Below are 24428 nucleotides of genomic sequence, written 5' to 3'. Positions count from 1 at the left end.
TTATTTTTTAAAATAACTCTAAAAAAATAAGTGAAAACAATTAAAAAATATTTTCTAAAAATATCATTTTTTTTTCTAATAATAAAAAATAAAAAACAGTTTATAATTTTGAAACGTGTTTTTCAAAATTTTTAATTTATAAAATAAAAAATTATTTTTGAAAACTATTGACCTTAACTTCTTGCACTATTATTATTATTATTATTTTCAAATTTTTTAATCTAAAAAATAAAACATTGTTTTTGAAAACTATTGGTAAACAAGACCTTAACTTCTTACACTATTATTATTATTATTATGTGCTGATTTGAAGTTCAAATTGAATAGTGTTTGCGCATGAAGTGTATTATTATTATATGAAGTTGAAAAGGAGCTCACATTTTTTGTACAAGCCATCCTAACGGAATTCAAGCATGATTTGTATAAGTTTGACCGACCGCCCTTCAATTTATTTTATCTTCCTTAGCTTCCAACATCAATTATATGATAGAATTTTGTACACAAAATGTTATGCCAAAGAAGTATGTTTTTCTTTTTTGGGAAAGATAGTAGAATATCTGCAAACGGCATTGAGAGATAACTACAATATTCTTCCATATAAATTTTATAACATCTTTAGAAAAATTTAAATTTTAAGTTATAGACTTTACATTATAAATACATTTTCTTAATAATAATTTCTTATTATATTAGGAGTCAACCTTTAAATATCTTCGTTAATAATCTAATATTAAAAAAAATTTAGGTTATATTGGGTTGTGAAAAATGTTCATAAAGAAAAAAAAAATTAAAATTTTGATTTTTTTCATATAAAAAATTAACTAGCTTTAAATATATTTTTTTATTTTTTATTTATTTCTTCTTTCTTTTGAATTTTCAGCATTTTGTCCATAAATAAAATAGAGGAAGGAAAGAGGATATATGGCTTATAAATAATGTTAAGTAATCGGGACATGAACACGATTTTTTTCTCTAAGGTTGTATTTGGTTTCTAAAAAATACTAAAGAAATAAAAAAAATACAAAAAAAAAGAGTTTTTCATTGATTGTCCTATGAAAAATATAAAAAAAATAAAATATAATTAAAATTAATGAAAATTTCATATATATTTAAATTATTTAATCTTTATATCGATGAATTAAAATAAATAAAATAAATTTAAAGTAACACATATAAATAATTTATTAAATTTTAATCTATTTTTCTTTTCTTATATTTTTTATTTATATTTTCTTTCAAAATTTTCGCCTAAATAAAATATTGTTTTCCATGGTTTTCGTTTGTTTCCGGTTTCTCACGCAAACAAATGTTAGGCCAATCGAGGGTCTAAAAGTTTCCTCCGCCAAGTGCCGATTACGTTGAAGTTGGCAAATTGAACATGAGGGTCGCCTTGGGAAAAAGAGAGCTACATTTTTATTTCATTCGTAAGCACGATATGCTTATTACTTTTGGATGATTTGACGGGATTTTTGACTGGGAAAGTTGGAGTCGGTCAACAAGAGCATAATGAGTTGAATGGTCTTGGTCCTTGGAAGAACTTCAAATCTTCAACCATAACTAGTCACGTGCGAGGTGCTCCAATCAACTACAGAAAAATGAGAAAAGTTTAAAACCCATTTCATACTTCTTTTGAGAATTGATTTTAAACATTTTTAGAATATATTTTAATTATTATCAAATTTTCGACCAGGATTCTTAAAGTTGTTTCTATGGGTGGGACAGGAAATTTTAATGTTGGTTGTCGATGAATTCACAACCTTTGCTTGTACCGCCTTCTCTTCTTTGAGTACAGGAAATTACGTGGAATGGAGAAAAAGGGCTAATGCTGTAATTAAACCCTAATTCATTGAAGAAAATTTCTGAAGACAACGTCATAGTTGAAAAAAAAGGAAGAAGAAGTAGGAGGCATTAGGGAACAAATAGACAGAGGCCTGCAAATCTTTTGGCCATATGTTAACGTTGTTCTCCCATTCAGACCATTGCAGATGGCAAACTGCAAATATCTATATGAGTGCAATTTGGGTGGATTAATCCTATCTAATAGGAGTCTAATCCAAATTTTGGATAAGCTTAGATAATCATTTTCAAAGCTTCAAGATTTTTCTGCCCAAACCAGATTTGGATTGGATGTAATTTTGGATAAGTTTAGATAATCATTTTTGAAGCTCAAAGATTTTTTTTGTCCAAAACTAATTTGGATTGGGTGTAGCTAAAATTTATACTAACAAGCCAAATCCTAAGTATTTTTATAAAACTTATAATTTATATTATCTTATATAATAATATTTATTTGATAATTATAATTATTTGATTTATTTTTAAAAAGCATGTTTAATAGATTATGAGTCATATATGAATTTGATCCAACCAACATCAAATGCCCACACAAGACCCATTCTTCATGAGTCACAACTTTGGCCTTCACAGTCCACGGCATAATGGATGGTTGTTTGAAACAGCAGTCGGCCAGGTCTGATATTTGGTAAAATCAAATGGCGGTATGAAATCATTGTATTCAAGCAATGATTCATCAAAGGGCCAACCAACCCAAAACAATCAATTAAATTTAAATCTGGAAATAACGGGTGAACCCTATGAGTCACCAGATTCAGAAGCAAATCAGGGAAGATACCAGACGCATGCCTCTGATACTAACACTTCCTATATAACCATTCCAAATGAAGGCCACGGTTCCATGGCGAAGTGATTAACTTCAGAATCTTTTATGATTTGCCAGGAGGGCCCCTCCTCCTTGATCTAGACTAGGAATCAGCGTGGGACAAGGAATCCAGACCACAAATTCAACCTTTTTCATAATTCAAAACCAGGGGGGTAAAAATGGAAGTGTGGCAAAACACAATAGAGGGCGCATTCAGTAAACAATTTCTTTATTATAGTTGGAGGATGAACATTGCACTAATAACCAAGCAATCATGCTGATATTTCAATTTACCATGTCCAACAAAATTAAGCAAAAATCACTCCAACTTCTTCATCATGAAACTGCCCAGACCACATAAGTGCTTCCAGAATCTAAAAACATAACGGTAAATCAGCAAATGAAACTTGCCAGCTCCACCCACCTTGTGTCCAATTTTCTTTTAGGCATCAGCAAATCTGCAAGTGATGAAAATAGGAAAGAAACTTAGTCCTCTGGTCCGGTTACATAACAATAACACATGGTTCTGGGGAAAACTCCATGATATGGAAAATATAGAATTTAGATAGGAAATGTTACCCCAGCTCAGAGAGCTTCAAATGGGCTTCTTTGTAATCCTCAAAGAAGGCATCTTCATCCTGAAAAGATATCATAGTCGCAACTTAAGTTAGGAAATCATCAAAATCCAGCTAAATTCTTGTATCGTTGGGAACTGGAAATGAAGATAAGCAGAGCAATTACTGACAGCGGCATATTTCTCGACAAGAGGACGGAAGGCTGGGTCTGAGAGAAGAGCTTTATCACTTGGCAGCTGTAGAAGACCTTCCTTTTCTCCGCTAAGGAGTTCCCTGTCAACAAGTCAAATAATAACAAAATAAGCAAACAAGGCTGGGTCATGATTTCACAAGAACATTGGTCAATAAATCACAAAGAAAGCAAAAGCTAGAACTATTAAAGAATGTATAAGGAGAAGAACACAAAACTCACTTGAAGTAGCTGTTATCAAAGATCAGAGGGTTGGAGGTCCAGGGTCCTTCAAATCCAGACCGCTCCTTGTGGCACCTTCCCTGCAAACATAAAACCAACCAGCATCTTTCAATTTCAGATCACAATTATGGTAAGATCTTAAAACTGACTGAATACAATTCTTGTCAGCACTCATTAAGTGTGAATAACTGTAAAACTGAACACAGACCAGGGTGTGGGCCCCAGAGAGAGCTACGATGTCCTTGTCGCTGAGACCCATTTGAGTAACAAACACCTGTCTCAGGTGATCGCATCCTGCACATCAGTTGATTCACCCACATAAACTTCTTAACTCAATACATCTTCTCCCAGTAAGTTTTGATTTTTTTCTTTTCAACATACAACATGATGCAAATAAGATTTTAAACATACTAACCTTTGGTGGCATCTGGCAGACGACCCTCAGGTGGTGGCTCCGGCTTGTCCTGAGATAAGAGGAGGACCATTGTCAGCATAAAATAACAAGATAAATACATTACGATAAATGAAGAGAATATAAAATTGTAACATCTATCAAGAATCAGAATATATATAGAGAACAGATGTAGGACAATATTTTAACTAAACTTGGAGGTCCACCATCATGTAGATCTGTTCTAATCTGCCACAAAGGAATAGTGGCATCATGAGAAGAAAAGGATAAAATTGAAAAAAACAAGCAAATCATGTATACCGTTTAAACAAAGAAAAGAAAAGGCCCCAGAAGAAAAAGGGGAAAAGACACATGATTTTTTTTTCTCCAATGGCACTTTTACAATGAACCAAACAAAATCAGAAAAAAGAACAGAAAATTTTTAGGGAAAAATTTTATACAAATAAATAAAAATGGACACTGGCTTTGGAACACATTTTAAACTCCTTTTGATCAATTGCTGTAGTTTTTTGCCATTCTCCATGCAAAAACCCCAATCCACTAGAATAGAAATATAATTACATTAGTTTCTTTTTCTTTTTTTTTTGTCAGACAAATGCTATGTCTGAAAACGACTTTAGAAGTACTGTTCTTTTTTGTAGAGAAATTAATTAAGATTTTTCCCCTTTCAAAGGACAATGACTTTACATAAAGCAGAAAAGGAAATACCCAAATACCCAAAATCTTGATAATTTGGCATCAAAAACCACATTTCCCCCATAAAAGGAAAGACAGACCAATAAAACAAAATAAAGAAATGTCAGATACATGCATTGGAGTTTACATGGCATCTACACCTCTTAAAGTAATAGATCAAACAAAACATGCTTATAGAAACATTGTGATTCGGGCCACAGTCCCAAAACTGAGTGAATAGGCCATGCTGTATTTAAAAATATAGGTTCTACCAAGTATTCAGACCAATCCATTGGTTATCTGCCAGAGGCATATGGACAAATTAGTGCATCATATAAGCTTTAAAGCAGGCGAAGTTAGAATCCAGACAAATTAGACAACCATATTGCAAGCTCTAGGTTACCAAGCTTTAATATCAACTAATAAGTTTGCAATGTAGCATTAAGAAACAATGCAAACACCGCTACCACCAAAGCATTATGTGGTGACTATGATATCTGCTCCACATCAAATTTTCACTACAACCTATAAAATACATGAACCTAGTAAGCAAAAGGTAGGATGCCCAACTCCAACCCACCAAATTTCAGTTTTTGATTCAACCCATACAAAACTTATCAAGATCAAAACAATCACAAAATTGAACTGTTACACAGAACTACTTCCTTGTCCTAATTTTAAATATGGAATATAACAGAGATAGTCTGGTAAGAAAAACATAAATAAAAAGGACAAGACAATCCTAAGCAACATATTACAGCAACAGATCAATTAAATAGTTAGAACTTAAAAGTTTTTTCTTTAAAAAGAATATGCAATTTTAACTGAAATGAAAGAATGGTGATAATTCACCTACCTCTCTCCCTGGGTGGAAAGGAATTTCAGGCCCTCCAGTGACCTCAACAGCAACAACTCCAGCCAACTAAGTAACATAGAAAATGAAAAAGAAGAAAAGTCAACCTCTGAAAGCATAAAAGAAAAATTATTGAATAGAGTGGGATAGGTGTGATAATGGCCCGAAAGGGATAGCAATTTTGATCATTCTGGTTAAGGACAAGACAAAGGGGGGAAAAATTCCACAAAGGCCATTTAGCAAAATAATAAATCAAAATTTCATAACTATCCTTTAGTTAAAGTGGACAAAATTTCATAAATCAAAATAATAAACCAAAACAATTCTAAAAAAATATTTTCAAAACAACATCTAATATGTTTTCTAAAACATTTCCATTTCTACTTTTATCTAAATTTATAAATAAATAAAAAAGTTTCCATAATAATGCAATAAGAATGATTATTTTTCATAATTTTTCTCTAATTTCAAATTTATAAATCATGTTTTTTTATTATTAAGATTGTGAAGAAAAAATGTCTAATTTTTTATTTGGGTTGTTTAAAAGAATTAGAAACACTACTTCATCATTTTTTGTTTTTTACAATTGAATAATTTTAAAAAATTATATAATGTTCATAATTTTTAGTTTTTTTCGTTTGCACTGCATGTTTATCTTTTTTTTTTTTTTTTTCTTTCATTGCATACAGTGATGGATGTTAATACATTGTAATTTTCAATTGGATGTCGATGAGGTATAACTCCAATACTATTATTTCTATTATAAAAATATATTATAATTACAATATAAATATACTAAAATTATAATACATTACAACAAAACCTAATTTAGAAAATTTTAAACTTTTATGTTCGCTAACATGTTTATATTATGAACCATCTTTTAAATCAAATAAAGTATTAATTTGAATTCATGAAGCATTTTTTTAATTATAAAAATAATTAAACAATTTCAATGCATAAAAGTAATGATGTCAATAGGGTATAAAAAGGTATTTCTAAAATTATTAATTTTGTCATAAAAAAAAATAGGTGGGACATAAATTCATTACACTTACATTACAAATGCACTACTATATTACAATACAACCTAATTATTAAAATCTTTAATTTTTTCATGTGCCATACCATTAGCCGAATATTTGTGTGTTATTGAATTGAGATGCTCATGAAAAATAAAGCACACATAAAAATTAACTGTTTATTCAATTAGGGTAACAAAGCTTTTACATAGCTATAAGCAATTGCTAAAGTTTGTTGTTACATGCATAAAGTAGCATATTAACCCTTGGGATTGGTTTTTATTTAATAAAAATCTCAATTCTTTTTTTAATGAGAAAAGCATATTTCAAATAATCTAATTTCTAATAATGAAATTTAAAAAAGTATATAAATTTGTATTAGTTATCCTTTGACTTTCCTATTCTTTTCAACCCACATAAGCTTAAGCATGGTGAATTGTAGGGTAAAGTTATAATCTCATTACTCAATGTTCCAATTTTTTTAACTCTAAGGAAGAAAGGAGTAATGGGAAAAAAATTAACAAAAGGTAAGTTAATGTCTCAGAAGTTAGTTCCTCGAGGGAATTTGATAAATAAGTGGCTGTCATTATCCCATCTGACCGACCTATTTGGTTGAATCCTAAACATAAATATGCAAAACAAATTCTCACGTCCACTGACGTTTGAAGTGAACAAGCAAACCAAGAGGCCATCAGATTTACAGCAGCTTTTAAGAGCCAAGCAAAAAATTAGCGTCCGTTTACAAATATATCCATATATATATTTTCTCTTTCATTTTCCTAAACGTGTTTCTTGCAAACGAAAAGGATCAAAACGAAAATTAACAAAGGGAAAAGAGGAAGCTAGGAAAAAAATTGCAAGTATTGATAATACCTGATAGAAGTCAGCGTACGAAATGGTAGGGAATTGTTCCTTGATAGGTTCCAAGAGCCTAACGGCTATATCAAGACCGTTGTTGGCTCCGTGAGCTAGCTCTTCTGGCTTCTTCATCGTTCCGAAAGGACCTCCGGTTCTCGTCTTCACATCGAAGGTACCGGCAGAGTGCCATCTGAAACCACATGATTACACGGTCAACATCTTGGTAAAATAAATAGATAAACAAACAAATAACTGGGAAAAACAACTATTGAGATCTTAGAGAGAAAGGACGTACGCGATACGGAGCATAATCGGAGCACAGTTCTTCTCAGCGATAAGGCCTCTGAGCTTCTTCTTGGCTTTTTCAACAGCCTTTTCGTATTCCTCGCTCACAGTAGGATAGCTCTTCCCCATGGCTATGATTCTCTACAAAATTCATCACGAGAAACAACCAGATTTCAGATCAAAAAATCAAACCATCGGAAAACGAGCAACAACGATTTATCTCGAGAAAGAGTTTCAAATAACAAAGACAAGACAGTAACATCTCAAACGATACAGAAATACAGAAAATTTTCCTTTTGTTCCTCGGGATTAACAAAGGAAATCATTGCAAAATGCCGGATTCATTTTGGAACAGAGAAGAAAAACGATGAAATTAAGCTCAAATTTTCTATCTGCATTTTGACTCTACAGGTGAAAATTAGATCCAAAACAACCACCGATCCAACAAAATTATGAAAGAAACAATCAAAATCAATAGATCAGTGAGCCAAGAATTGACTCACAACTTCAACAACAGAAATGTGGAGCACACGAACGGCACGAGTCGGACACGAGCTGCGATAGAGCCAGAGGCGGAGATATAAAAGGGTTTGGGGAAGGCGAAGGTTCTAGTAATTTACTCTGACCCGTCGGATCCTAGAGATCGAGCGGCTTGGATTGATTTAGGAATGGACGGTGCAGATCAGTCCGAAAAAACGATGTACGGAAGGTAGATGGGGCATGGAGAGAAAAATGATGATAAAAAACAAGGTCTTTCGTTGAAAACATCTTTCGGACTATTAGGTGTGATCATCCACATAAAGCTTGGACTGGGCCAGCCAATGAAAGGAGCGCACCCAAAAGATATCCTCGTGGACAGGAAAGACAAAAGCGCTGGACTTACGTTCTTTTCGGAAATTACTAAAGTGCCTAGCGTAATATTCCTATTTTTAAAAGTATATTTATGGAAAATATTTTCTATATTTTCCATATTTTCCAATTTTAACAAATTGGATTATAATGTAACTTTATAATTAAGGAATGATAAATTATTACCCTCCTCTATAAGGTTACCTTTATTAATTTTTCATTTCTTAACTATTAAGATGGAAATGAAATCCTTATTTTTGAAATAATACATCTAAATAAAAAAATCTTATCTAAAATTGTAAAAGGAATAGTGTAATTTTTCCCTTAAATATCATTTTTTATATAATAATTATAAGGGTTATTTTTACTAATTTTTCATTTCTTAGCTATAATTATAGAAACAAAATCAACATTTATTTTTGAAATGATATACCTAAATTAGAAAAAATACAACTCACTATATATATATATTTTCTTAGATATCATTTTCCATGCAATTATTTTTATGAAAAATATTTTTAAAAAATAGGTTCATAAAAAATAATTATATTTTTAGGAAAATTATTGTTATTAATTTTAGATTTCCAAAATTTAATAAAAAAATCAATTTTTTTTCTTCATGTTTTTAGAATTAAAAATAAAAGGGGTGAAATTAACTCCTAAATAAAATTTTAAATTCTAACTATGTGATATATGAAAAATTAAAAATTAAAATAATTATATTTTTATCAAATTAGGTTTCCAAAATTAAAATTGTAATCTTTTTTTCATCTTTCTATAATTAAAATAAATATACTCTTAAATTTTAAAGGTAGGAAAGATAAAAATTTTAAATGTCATATGTTTTACGAAACATACTCTTTTTGTTGCAAATCCTAATAATAATAATAATAATAAGCTCGGCAAGGTTATTTTGGTAATTACATATTCTTGGAACTTTCAGAGCGTGAAATGTCTCGATCGCTAGGTGTGAACGCCTCTGGTTTCCCAAGATTCCTTCCAGGCAACGATCAAATTACCCGCCTGGTAAGGTACCCATCTCACCCGTCCAATCCCAAGAGAACAACACATCAACGTCTCTTCATTTTTTTTTCCCTATTTATTGCCTTGATTTACTGATCAATTTCATTGGCTGTGTACACTGGCAGCCTCACCGACGTTTGCGGTGGACATTTCGGCACCATCAATGTTGTTGACCGGTACGCAATAGTTCATCGCCACGTGTACTAATGCATGATCCTCTTGGCCCCTCGGCAACGTTGACACGGCTCGGAGGCGCACTAATCGCCTGATACGTGCCGCTTTACACGTTGAATCAACCACTATTATTAATTTATTATAATATTAGCACGTCGTACCACTTACTCGTAATTTATAATTTTAAATGCTCGTATTCTGTATAACGGACAAATACATTTTTTTATTTTTAGATTTTAAAAATAAAAAAATAATAATAAAAAGTAAAAACTCCTGCAGAAAAACATATGAAATTTCATATAGTAATTATTTTAATAAGATAGTAAAAAAAATTTAATGTTAGTTTTAAAAATTATTTTTATTGTTTTTTATATAAAAATTATTATTATCATTATTCTTTTAAAAAAAATAAAAAATAAAACATGAGTGTATCCAATTGACACTTATGTTTTATTTGGATTAATTTTTGAAACAGAAAAAGCTTTTTATATAATTAATTAGAATGCTTTAAATCATTTTTAAAAAGTCTGGCTGAATACGCTTTTTGGCATATCATATAAAAATAAAAACTCTCCTAAAAATATAGACTTCCATTATTTTATTAAAAATTGTTTTCAAAATTTTTTAATTTTAAGATGCTATTTTTTTAGAATTTTAATTATTTTTAAATCATTAGATTCTTAATTTAATTATTTACAAAAATTTGTATTTTATATAAAATTATCATTATTTTTTACTTTTTTAGGTGTTTTTTTTATTGAATAAAAAAAATTAAAATATTTTATTTTTTATTAAGTTAAAAATAAGTTATTAATAATAAACAACATAATTAAAATGAATTTGTTATTTATAGATAAGTCTGATTATATTAATTGATATCAATAATTTATTTTTATTAAAAAAAATTCAAATATTTAACGATAAAACACAATTTTTATAGGGGTAATAAATTAAGAGTGACAAAATAAGCATAAAATTGTATATTTAACCCCTTTTAACAAAAAAAAAATACTTATTTTAGATTTAAAATGATGTCCTCACTTTTTTCTTTCAAATATAATTAAATACACATGTAAACAATAAAAATGTTGAAAAGTATTTATATAAAAAATAAATTACTTTTCAAATTAAAAAATATGAAAAAAAATGTTTTATAAATTTAAAATATTTTCATCATTTTTAATCGATTAATTCTAAAATATAACTTATAGAATAATAGTCATTTAATAATAATTTTAGAAAATGTTTTAAATATTTTTAATATTTAAAATTTTTTATTATTTAAATATTATAAATATTATAAATTTTTTTTAAACCACTCCTAAACGTACTTTAAGTCCAATTTATCAATAATTTTGAGAGAGACCAAAAGCCTTTCTATAAATTATTAAATTAACTATTTGATAAATATTTAAAAATTTAGAAAAGCATTTAAGGTGATTTTTAGGATCAAAAAAGAGAGAAGGAATAATATCAAAGCATTACTCGTCAAAATCTTCCTTTGCAATATTGAAAAGCGACCGGGTCAAGTTAAATAACAAAAGACAAAACAAAAATAATGATATCGTGTCGTGACAGGTGGGCCTTTCACATGACATCATTCTTGAAAATATGTTTTTTTTTTTTTTTTCCTAATTTTTGTGTTGAAGATCGAGACAGCAGGACACATGAAAACAGCTATTTTGTTTTTACGTACTTCGGAAAAAAAGTAGCCCGTCTTGCTGGTCCCACTTGCCACTATTTTGTCCATTCAATTCCAAGACTCCCAACCGTAAAATTAAATGATTTTGAAAATATTAATAATTTTATAGTTTTTAATTTTTATTTATTAAATTTTGAAATTGTATATAATATAAAGTTATGTCAAATTTTAGTTTTGTCAAACCAGTTGATTATTATTGTAAGAGTCATTCCAATTGCTCCCAAAATATCGTAATGAATCCATTTTTTTTAGTAAAGTATAACAGAAGCAGCAACGAATAAATATATTTTATTTTAAATTATCTATTTAGCAAAGTATTGACGTGCTATTTTAGAAGTTGAATATGAGTAATCATGACACATCATATTTCTAATGTGTAACACATAAGTTTTATAATGACCATATAAATTATATAGCATTATATGCCTTTGTTTGCTCAAAATCACTCTCTACTGATATGACAATCAATTGTAACACTCAATTTTATTCTCTTAACACATGTTATCCTAATTGTCTCTCTTCATCCATATTCCCTTTGTATACATATTTAGGATCCCTGTTGAGTCATTTATCATGTTCTCGTTAGTGGTCCATTATTACTCACCTTATTATTGTTTTTTGGCCTATTTTGAAGATATATATTATACGGATCCCTAGTATAATTTTTTAACGTGTCCTTCTTTAATACATATTCAGATATATTCTCATATGTTATGTGATGCACTATTTTGAGCACATGTTTATCTCCAAATAATTTTTTGGTTTGCTCTAATGTCCATAGAATGTGATGTCCATTGAGGTGTATGTGGAAGTGGTCTTCCCCATAATACCTATTGGGCTATCGGTGAAGTTGATACTAATACGTCTACTCGAGTTAAGAGAAAGATGTCTACTCCAAAATTATTTAGAAATATATATTTTTTCAAATTATTTAATATTTGTATCATTAAAATAATTGAAATAAATTTGAAGTGCTATATAAAAATAATTTGTTAATTTTAAATTTATTTTTTTATTTTTTTACTTCCTTCTACTTGCTTTCTCTATTTTATTTCATTTACATTTTTCTTCAAATTTTTCTATAAACTAAACATAGCCTAAAAGAATTGTGTTTTTATTTTTATGTTATTTTAATGAAATATTTGGTTAAAATTGATGAATATTCCCAAATCGCGAATATAACCATTCTCATGTTTTTTCTTGAAAACTAATTCAATTTTTACATAAATGTTATTTGTCATTTCAAGTATTTAAATATAAGTTTAAAAAAATGATTATTTTTATAATAAAATAATGAGGATATTTTTGTCCAAATTATATCAAAAAAATGTAGAAGATTAAATTTCAGATATCGGATTTTCAAAAACCCTTTTAATCAAATAACTCTATTTTAATTTAGGCCAAAACTAAAAGTATGCTCTTAGTCTTTGACAAAAAAGTCATTATTTTCATTTTTTTTAATATCATTTAATTTTAATTATGAACTGCTATCACGTGAGACTAAGAGATTAAATTATTTTACTTGTCATAGTGAGAGCGAAAGTAATTATTCTTAAAAATAGTTTTATAACTTTAAAACACAATTTTTTTTCTTTTGAAAACACTTTAAAATAATTGAAAACATCTTGAGGTGTTTTCAAGTGTTTTTTCATAGAATATTCTAGAAAAACAATTAAATTAAAAGTATGAAGAATAATTCGAGAACTTCTATATTATATATCATTGCATTGAATAAGTCGATAAAACTATTTTTTAAGTTTGAGATTCCAAAATAAATTTTATTATTAAAAACAATTAAAATTTATTTTAAAAAACTGTTTTCCAAAATTATTTTTGGGAACCACTTTAAAAGATATTACCAAATGTACTTTTATTTAATATTTTAATCATGGATTTCATTTTAGACCATGATATCTATTATTACATTAAGTTACTTATATTAAATTAATAATTTTATTATATTCATATTGGTGGAAGGACTCAATATGACTTCCAATTATTTACATTTCTTATGAAGATTTAAGATTACTACAAAATCAATTTAAAATAACATAGATAAGGATGAGCGAGCTAATTAGAAATAATGATTTAAAAGGGATATAATGTGTAATGTCCCGCATTGGATAAGGGAGAATGTTTTTGACGCTATATATGTAGAAACTTCTCTTAATCAAGTATAAAGCCGTGAGGACCCCCTTTGACCCAAAGCGAACAATATCTACATGGTTGGGTACGGGTCGTTACAAATGGTATCAAAGCCGATCTTCGACCCCAATGTGAGGGTTTGTTTGGCTCCGTAAAGAGTATTTGTCGGTTGACCCCGCAATATCTACATAGTTGGGTGCGAGTCATTACATAATGAATTCATGATAGGTTAATTTATAAATGAATTTTAATTATCATATAATAAGAAAAAAGGATATAAAGTGTGAACAAAATTAACAAAATTTGAAAAATCAAAATTAAATAACAATGTCCATGCAACATTAAATGGAGTCACCGTGAAACATGAAATTGTCTCTATCATGAACATGACTAATCTTCATATCATCACCCTTTGTCCTTAACCTGGCACTCTCAAAGGAATTCAATATTGTTTGTCGTTGTGGAGTCCACTAAGAAGTATTAAATTTGTTTTATTGCAAATATGAAGAAATATGTAAGGATTAACAATGTCAGCGTCAATAAAATAGAAAAAATAAAATTGTGTATTTATTCATCGTATTCGATAAATTTAGTTTTACAATCTATTTAAATCTACAAGGCCTTTGAAAAGTTTTATGAGTGGTTTTCCACATAAATCACTCATCTACGATTATAATTTTTAAGATTAACATATATTAATTATTAGCGGAGGAATTTGAAAAAATTTTAAAAATTAAATATTTAACCAAATATTCAAGAATTACGAGTACCTACTCATCACCTCTATATAGTTATTTATAAGCTATAAAATCTTAAACTTTCATACATAAGCCTCTTTCCACTGGGTTGATTGAAAATTTTGAGAAAGTGGCTTTAAAAAAATAAAAATTATATTATGAAACAAATATTGAAAGACTATCTAGTAAAGTATCACACGCTATTAAACTTTATATAATAAAATAAAAAATGTATTATTGTCTTATTTTTAATATCAATTTAGATTAATTAAAGCTAAATTTACTTGACACTAAGGGTACGCCAAGGTGTACAATCTAATAAATAAGAAACAAAAAAAATTTATAACGTCTTTTTATTTATATATTTGAATATAAAAAAGAATAGCATTGCTATAAATTATAATGACTTAAAAACTTATATATATATATATATATATAAATAATTAATTAATAAAAAAAATATATTAAGGTTATATTTGGTTCTGAAAAAAATTAGAAAAGTAAAAAAATATTAAGAAAAAATATAAAAATATATATATAATTAAAATTAATTTAAAATTTATATATTTAAATTATTTAATCTTATTATAATATAAAAAACAAGTAAAATAAATTTAAAAAAATATATAGAAGAAAGGTTGCAAGTTGCAAGACACGAGCTGGTATGGAATGTATAGATTTGAGTGCCTGGTCGTGGCTTTCCCCAGTGGAAACAACGGGGCTTTTTCCTTTTTAGATAAGGGGAGTTGGGTGCCGGCCTAATGCTAGACAAAAGAATGAAACGAGGGCTAATGTTTTCCTTTGGGCAGGTTGTTTCTATGATAACCATAATAAAAAATAGAAGTATTCGCACAACCATGAGTTGATAATACAACTGCAATAATAATCATATTTATTATTTATTTATTTATTCTATATAATTTCAATTGACTTTGATGACAGAATTTGATTACTTTTATTATTTCTCGATACACGTGATCTCAAGCAAAAATGCTTAAATTTTCGGAGTTAATATTCTTTGCCCTTTTTAAATTACACTTCTTACACGCCCATAATATAATTTTGTCAGTGAGAGATGATTTTTCAAATGCAACATGAATTTGAGAAGTGGGCAAATGTTGATTTCTCATTTTGCAAAGTCAACGTGGATAAATTATAACCTATCACGTGTCTAATGTATAATATATGAGCTTCAACATGACCTTAAAATTTACAAAGTTTCATCTGTTTTGATTTATAGAAGTGTAAACTCAAAATTACTTTCCACTATTACGATAGTTAGCTTACACTTGATTTCTTTAAAATACTTTTTCATTATTATGAAATTTAATAAAATAAAATATGAAATGTGAAGAAGTAGAAAAAATTGATTGGTGGGACATATTTTTTTTAAAAAGTGTTTCGATGGTGTTTGTTTTTTCGTTAAATAGAAAAAATTAAAATTTTTTATTTTTTTATTCGACTAAAAGTAATTTATTGATATTAATCAACATAATTAAAATAGATTTATTATTAATAGGTTTAATTTAGTCGTTACTTTTAATTGATTAGAAAAAATTAAATATTTCATTTTTTTATTAAATTAAAAAATAAATATTACCATGTAAATCTTAACAAATAAAATAAAGGGAAAGGAAAAAAAAATAGAAGTTATTTGTGTGAGTGTCCACTATATGTAAGTTCATTTTGTGAGAATTTTAGCAGTGTCAAAATGTAGCCCTCGATACATTGAAAAAAAAAATGGCATAAAAAAAAAATTTAGAATGTGGCAAATGAGAGGAGAATTAATATGGGAGACTTGAGATCATGGAATTCCTACATGAAAGGCCAAATAGACCTTTGGACTAGGTTGGATCAGGCCGGCACGGCCGAATCGGGTTGGTTAGCTAGGTTGGACCTAACTTGACCCATTTGTAGCCCAGCATCAAGGTTGGGTTGGGTTGGGCCCAAGAAGCATTATCAGGCCCAATCCGAGTTAATTTCGTAGGCACCTGTTCGGATTAAATAATTAGAGCCCAATGCAAAAAGTCGAATAGAAACAGATTTTTGACAAAAGCACGGTAGTTTTAAAAAATAATACGTAGTTGGAAAACTATAGTTTAAAAATTGTCTTTTTTTCAAAAGATAATTTATTTTCTTTTAAAAAAATTATATAAAAAAAATTTGTCTAACAAAAATGTCTTTTCAAGAGTGTTGGGACGTCATTTGTTTTTGTCCGGGCAGGGTCGCGGAGTATATTTTTGACTCTGTGCCAGTCATGGGCATCACAGAGTGGCCTCCCCAAGATTCGAACTTAGGTCCTGTAGGCCTTAAGGCTTAAGACGTTGCCCTCCTGGTACCATCTGAGCTACTGCCCATGACTGGCATAAAGCCAAAAATATACTCTGCAGCCCTGCCCGGACAAAAACAAATGACGTCCCAACATAAACGTTGGCCTTTTTTGCAACATTTGGGTGTTGCCACCATTTGTATCGGTGCCGAAGCGACCCGATTTTTGGCTCTGGTACCAAAGCGACCTAGAGTGATGTCCCCAGGATTTGAACTCAAGACTTGGTCTGTGTGGTTGCCCTCCTGGTACCATCTGGGCTAGTAGACCCCTCATCCTGATGACACGTGGCGCGCATCGCTATCCGGACTCCCCCAAGAGGGACACGTGGCGCGCTCCCTTATCCGAACTCTCTCAGGGAGAAGCACACGGCACTCGCGAACGTCACACCCGGACGATAGTATATCCTATCTGGATATGTTGTCCGGATCATTGACTAAAGTGAGCAAGCCTTGCTACATCATTCCGACAGCCTGCCATAGCCCACGTTCCGCCGCCTACAGGGCGAAATGACAAGAATGATGGCAAGTCGCTTCCCATGATCTCTGACAGCCGCCCGTAGGGTGATGATGACCATGTCATCACCTAGAGGCATCATGACGGGTCAAAAAGTCTTCCCACCATTAAAGAGGGAGGCAGAGCTTCTAACACTATATAAAAGGACCTTCACATAAGGAGGAAGGTAAGTTGACTATCCCTGGAAAAGCCTGATAGCTTAATCTCTTGAGCCATGACTAACCAAACCATCGGAGGGTGTATCCGAAAGCCCTGTCCGGACATCTTTTGCAGGGAGGACTGAACCAGAGCTCAATCTTGGTTGAAAGCGTGCGTCCACTTGACAGCTACGTGGATCATAGGAACGCAAGACATCAACATTGGCGCCGTTTGTGGGAAAACGCTAATTCAGTCGCCGGCAAAGATGGTCACACCTTCCAGAAGCCGCTCGTCTGCTAGGGGAGAAGAAGATAATGAATGACGCCAAGCCATTGAGAGAAGACAGTTAGCAAGCGAGCGACAAATGCAGGTTCTCCTCCAGGAAACAGCGAGATTGAGAGAAGAAAACGTTGTGTTGCGCATCCAGGCTTCATCGACGGGGCCTCCTCGTGGTCAACGTTCAAGAGGCCAGGTAGCAAACTTGAGGCCTGACCCAGAGTCAATATACCCTGGGACAGCAGGAGCCATCCCTGAAACATGCAACGTTAGGCCACAAGGGCGACACACGCCCATGCACCCAGCTCCCCAGGAGGAAAGCTCAGACTCTACTCGTCTCTCAGCAAAGAGACAACGCGACAAAAGACCCCAGTTGTCAGATGCGTTGCGCGCAAGGCTAGGCCCACAGGAGCCTGGGAGGCTAAGGCCGCCAGTAGCCACAACTTGGGGAGCGCACCCTGACCCTCTGGTCACCCCTATGGTGTAGAACGTTCCCCCGCACCAAGCAGTACGACAAGCTGTGAGAAACCTCCCAAACGAGCCACCCATCGGCTCCATCAGCAAAAGGCTGGACGACATGTTCTCCACGCCTTTCTGCTCTCATATTGTTCATTACGACCCCCCAAGGGGATTCCTCGTGCCTAAATTCTCCACGTATGATGGGTCCAGCGACCCCTTCGACCACATCATGCATTATCGACAACTCATGACTACAAGGGCAGCTATGCAAAGTATTCCCCGCCAGCCTACAAGGGCAGACCCTCTCATGGTTTCACCGCCTACCTCCCAACTCTGTTGATAATTTTAGAGACCTGTCGAAAGCTTTCATGGGACAATACTTATGCTCCGCTCGGCATAAACAAAACATCAACACTCTACAAAACATAAAAATGCAGGAGAACGAGTCTTTAAGGGAATTCATGAAGCGGTTTGGTCAGACCGTGTTACAAGTAGATTCTTACAACATGGATGTTGTCCTGCAGATCTTCAAGCGAAGCATCTGTCCAGGCACCCCATTCTTCGAATCGCTGGCTAAGAAGCCTCCTACGACGATGGACGACTTGTTCCGACGTGCGAGCAAATACTCAATATTTGAAGATGACGTGCGAGTAGCCACCCAACAAGTCTTGGTTGCCGCACAGGCATCCAGAAGTGGTGCGAAAAGAAATGCCAAACTTTCGGACCGGTCAAACTTTGGGCAGGTTGTTTCTATGATAACCATATTCGCACAACCATGAGTTGATAATACAACTGCAATAATAATCATATTTATTATTTATTTATTTATTTTATATAATTTCAATTGACTTTGATGACAGAATTTGATTACTTTTATTATTTCTCGATACATGTGATCTCAAGCAAAAATGCTTAAATTTTCGGAGTTAATATTCTTTGCCCTTTTTAAATTACACTTCTTACACGCCCATGATATAATTTTGTCAGTGAGAGATGATTTTTCAAATGCAACATGAATTTGAGAAGTGGGCAAATGTTGATTTCTTATTTTGCAAAGTCAACGTGGATAAATTATAACCTATCACGTGTCTAATGTATAATATATGAGCTTCAACATGATGTAAAAATTTACAAAGTTTCATCGGTTTTGATTTATAGAAGTGTAAACTCAGAATTACTTTCCACTATTACGGTAGTTAGTTACACTTGATTTCTTTAAAATACTTTTTTATTATTATGAAATTTAATAAAATAAAATTTGAAATGTGAAGAAGTAGAAAAAATTGATTGGTATGACGAATTTTCTTTAAAAAGTGTTTTGATGGTGTTTGTTTTTTCGTTAAATAAAAAAAATTAAAATTTTTTATTTTTTTATTCGATTAAAAGTAATTTATTGATATCAATTAACATAATTAAAATAGATTTATTATTAATATGTTCAATTTAGTCGTTACTTTTAATTGATTATAAAAAAATTAAATATTTCATTTTTTTATATTCAATTAAAAAATAAATATTACCGTGTAAATCTTAACAAATAAAATAAAGGGAAAGGAAAAAAAATAGAAGTTATTTGTCTGAGTGTCCACTATATGTAAGTTCATTTTGTGAGAATTTTAGCAGTGTCAAAATGTAGCCCTCGAAACATTGAAAATAAAAAAAATGGCATAAAAAAAAAAAAAAAAATAGAATGTGGCAAATGAGAGGAGAATTAATATGGGAGACTTGAGATCATGGAATTCCTACATGAAAGGCCAAATAGACCATTGGACTAGGTTGGATCAGGCCGGCACGGCCGAATCGGGTTGGTTAGCTAGGTTGGACCGAACTTGACCCATTTGTAGCCCAGCATCAAGGTTGGGTTGGGTTGGCCCAATCCGAGTTAATTTCGTAGGCACCTGTTCGGATTAAATAATTAGAGCCCAATGCAAAAAGTCGAATAGAAACAGATTTTTGACAAAAGCACGGTAGTTTAAAAAAATAATACGCAGTTGGAAAACTGTAGTTTAAAAATCGTCTTTTTTTCAAAAGATAATTTATTTTCTTTTAAAAAAATTATATAAAAAAAATTTGTCTGACAAAAATGTCTTTTCAAGAGGAGAGACGATTTTCTAAATAAAATAAGGGAAGAAATGTGTATTAAAGAAAAATAAGAAATCCTTTATGAAGAGACGATTTTGTTATTGAAAAAAAATAAAAATATAGACAAAATCGGACCATTTTCATAAATTAAAAAAAAAAAACCTTCAAAAAATAACATAATTAATTAATAAATTAATAATAAATTTGTTTTTTATAAACTCATTTTCACACAATTGATATATTTTTTTTTAATTCCAAAACGGAAGAAACAAAAAATAATAGATAAATATTATTTATCTTATAAATAAAAAACAATATCAAATTAAATTAATTTTATTAATTATAATTAATTGAATTAATTTAAAGAAAAAATTGAAGGTTAAGAAAAAAATATTTTTTAATTCAATATCTAATTTAATATAAAAAATTTTAAATATGGAATGTTAAACATAATTTATATTTTATAAATATTATTGTTGATAAATATAAAATATCTTAATAATTATAATTATTTTTATATATTAGATTTAATAAACAAAAATAATTAATTTTATAATATATATATATATATATATATTATTAAAATTATTTTTGTATAAGTATATTGTTTTTAGGAAATGGAAAAATGGATTATTTATTTATTTTTTTTTAGAAAACGATTTCTCATTTTTTTGTGAAAAATTATGATTTTTCACTTTTAAAATTTTTTTATTTCTCACTTTTTTAAAAGATTTGACCAAAACTACTGTAAATTTAAAATTATTTTTCTCAGTTTAAAAATTATTTTTTAAAACTTTTATACTCTTTTCAAAAATCCAATAGAAACATCCCAACATCAGTGACAGTGGTTGCTAGTCATGGATAAATTCCGCTTGATTATTGGTAATTAACCTTAATTAAGACATAATTATCTCTTAGTTTACTATATTATTATGCCTCATCAAAGGAAAGCTAAATCCATAGCCACTTGGTGTTTGCACCACCTTCCAAGTTTATATCCAGTTATTGAATATAAGACGGCAGTTTATTGGGCCTGGGTTTGAATATGGGCATAACTTGGGCCCATTTGTTTAGAGATATAGCGATTTCCAGGGTTATTCGGATGTCTTGATAGCTAAAAAGTTTTCATAATCATTTCTATAGAGATAACTTTTTTTAACTTTTTTATTTATTTTTAAGTTTTGGAATGATTACATATGACTGAATGGTTGTAGCGCATTAGCATATTTTCATGTAATGCAACAAAGCTACTAAATAGTAAATACTATCTTCAAACGTAGGGTAGGTGGGTAGGATGAAAGTAGTCCACATAGCTATTAATTTTCCTTGGCCCACAGATGTCATTATTGGATTTAGGTTCTTGTTAAGGATGTCAATTCATATGGTCAGATCACTTTCTCTGTCATTCTACTTTAATGCGTTCTCATTCATTCCCACCCCAACCATTTGCAAAAAAAAAAAAAAGTCAACAATTTTTCATTAGATGTGTTTAAAAAAATTAAATTAAATTCTTATTTAATTTTAATTAATTGGTGGATTGTATTTATATTGTGTTAAAGTTTAAACATTTTATAATATAAATTAATCCAAACTTAACACAAATAATAATCTTATAATGAATATAAGCCTAAATGTTACTTAATTATTAAATAAATAATGCATTGTACAATTCATTTAATAACCAAGTTGAGTTAGGTCTTGTATAAGTCTATGATTAATATTTCAACCAAACATATTTATGACTTGATTGACATATTTATTAAAAATAAATAAAACGAGTCAAATATGAATTGAATAGTTTAAAGTTATGATTAGGCTAATTAACAAAATTATCAAGTGGGTTAATTCATATCAAATTTATGTTATGCAAATTGACAACTTTTAACTATTTATTTATTAAATAAGTTAATTTATGTCAAATTTACATTATACAAATTAACAAAAAAAAACTATTTATTTATTAAACAAGTTATACAAGTCGATACATATTTAACTTAAATTTGAATATATTCAATCAAAACTCGTAAAAAGCATGTTCAGTTCATGTTTTGAATTATTTTGACGAATCATACCAAACTTTATCACGTAAAAGGATAGTCATTAAAAATTTGTAAACCCAGTGTTTAAACGGGTATCTCAACACATTGGAATTTATTTCAAATAATTTTCATAGTTGCCAGTAAGCCACACTAAAAGATAATAAGAATGTTGTCTTTAAGAAGTAGGTGTGTTATGCATGGCCTCCTTCATCATAAACAAAAATTTTGAAAAAGATTGTTCAAAAGGGGGATTTGAACCCTCCCCCATTAATTTCAAAGGACTTCTGTTAGCTACTATTAGACTACACTAAAGAAAAAAGGAATCCTATTTTTTTTAAGGGGTGTATGGTGATAGAGATGCCTTGAGCCCAATGGGCCACTTGCTCATGGAAATTTTTGAAAAATGGGATTTGAGCCCATTCTCATTTGTTTCAAAGGATTTTCATAATCATCACTAGGCTATACATGGGAAAAAGAATGCTAGTTTTGAGAGCAGCGTTCATGCAACAAATACTTTTGAATAAATAAAATATTAGAGAATTGTCACTATTAATTTCAAATTCTAATATTGGTTAAAAATTTATAAAATAAAAAGTTTTTGAGAACTTTTTTTCTTTTTAATATCAAAATTTTTAAAAAACTTAAAAAAAAATATTATAAAAGAAAAAAATTCAAAAATAAATGTACAACCAAACATAACCTTAATTAAGTGCAAAAACTTTCAAATTCAATAGAAAATAAATAAAAATAGATCATGCAACATACAATGATCGAGCATCTAATTAAAATTATTATATACTCAATTTGGGTTTACTTTTTTTGACAACAACCTTAAAAGTGTTTTAAAATTGCTTTTATTTTTTATTTTTTTAGAGCTGTTTTAGAAAATAATTATACAAATATGTAAAACAATTAAAAATAAAGTATTGAATATAAAAATTATTTTTAATATTAAATAGTTTTAAAATATTTTAAATTTTTAAACAAAATTTTATTTTATAAAATTGTTTCAAAACTAATTACCAAAGGGTTGAAGGATACTTTCTATAAAAAAAAAATGACTTATTTTCTAGGTTGAAAATATGTGAAATATTAGATTTGTAAATATGGGAGTTAAATAACCAATTTTAATATTTAGTAACACCATTTATTTTATGGGTTACTTGATTAAAAGAAGAAATATCAAATACAACCCTTTGTAGACAAAAAATACCTTCCATTAATTTTTTTATTATCAACTCACATCCAAACAATTTTGAAAAAAGTACAAAAATAATTACATCAAATTGAATTTAAATTTACAATTTTCTATAAATGAATGTTATTTTATTTTTATTTTTTATTTTTGTTTTTATCTCAAAGAGATTTTGATTTACAAGTGATTCCAAAACCTCCAAATTCCATGAATCCAGCCAAACGAAACGTCCATAAGATTTAAAAACAAAAGGACAATCATCTCCCTTCTAGTTCAATAATTGGAGGGTCCATTGGATGATAAAGAGTTGATATCTTGTATCTTTCATATCCTACCCACTTGTATGCTTGAAAAATGAAAATAAAGAGAAAACGTTACCTAATTTTCAGTAAGGAATATGAAAGAAGGAATAAGGTTTATTACTTTTTCCTTTTTAAGTGAAGCAAATGTTTCGGCAATCATTGATGCTTTATTCGGGAAAGTGTTAAAAAGAAAAACAGTTTTAAAAACTGTTATTTAATGTTCTATAGAATAAAAGTATGTTTAAGCATATTTTTTTGTATTTTTAAAATAAACTTTATCCATAATAAATTATCTTTAATTATTTTTTAAAATATTTATTAAAAAAACAAGTGAAAATAACTTCAAATATTCTATATGTTTTTTATTTTTAAAAATATATATATATTTTTTATAAGCTTAAGCTTTTAAAAAATTGATAATTCAACATGATATTAAAATTTGATTTAACGATAAGTCACATGCAGAGAGTCATATGCGAGGAAGGGTATAAAGAAGCATAATATATATAAATTGAGCTCAAACCCTATAAGTTTATGCTTTTAGGCTATGTTTGGTTTCGGGAATATACCAAGGAAATAAAAAAATATTAAAGGTTTTCTTCTGTTTGGTTTTATTATGAAAAATATCAAAAAATATATATATAATTAAAATTAGTTAGAAATTTATGCATTTTAAAATCATATAATTTTTATATAATAGAGAAAAATAAGTAA

The 24428-nt window shown here is 29.5% G+C and overlaps 1 protein-coding gene across 1 annotated transcript; it reads right to left on the bottom strand.

Annotated features, from left to right (window-relative positions):
* Nucleotides 1–2871: 2871 nt before the first annotated feature.
* On the bottom strand, nt 2872–8364 carry LOC117916461 (L-ascorbate peroxidase 1, cytosolic). Its single transcript, XM_034832515.1, has 10 exons — nt 8255–8364; nt 7762–7892; nt 7482–7656; nt 5590–5655; nt 4062–4110; nt 3855–3940; nt 3647–3726; nt 3405–3507; nt 3239–3297; nt 2872–3117 (listed from the first exon to the last, which is right to left on the bottom strand). The coding sequence occupies exons 2-10, from the start codon at nt 7878–7880 to the stop codon at nt 3102–3104; spliced, it is 753 nt and encodes a 250-aa protein (XP_034688406.1). The 5' UTR covers nt 7881–7892; nt 8255–8364; the 3' UTR covers nt 2872–3101.
* Nucleotides 8365–24428: the final 16064 nt, after the last annotated feature.

This window comes from Vitis riparia, chromosome 6 (assembly GCF_004353265.1).
Source record: "Vitis riparia cultivar Riparia Gloire de Montpellier isolate 1030 chromosome 6, EGFV_Vit.rip_1.0, whole genome shotgun sequence".
In the NCBI taxonomy this organism is placed as follows: Eukaryota; Viridiplantae; Streptophyta; class Magnoliopsida; order Vitales; family Vitaceae; genus Vitis; species Vitis riparia.
The sequence above is the reverse complement of the archived record's forward strand: the minus strand, read 5'-3'. Positions and strand labels throughout refer to the sequence as shown.

Bases quoted from the DNA above. Each gene is read 5' to 3' on its own strand.
- LOC117916461 (XM_034832515.1), bottom strand. From the start codon at position 7,880: ATGGGGAAGAGCTATCCTACTGTGAGCGAGGAATACGAAAAGGCTGTT. The intron at 4,111-5,589 runs GTAGGTGAATTA...CTCTTATCTCAG, and splicing joins CTTTCCACCCAGGGAGAGAG to GACAAGCCGGAGCCACCACC. The intron at 3,508-3,646 runs GTGAGTTTTGTG...ACTTGTTGACAG, and splicing joins TTTGATAACAGCTACTTCAA to GGAACTCCTTAGCGGAGAAA.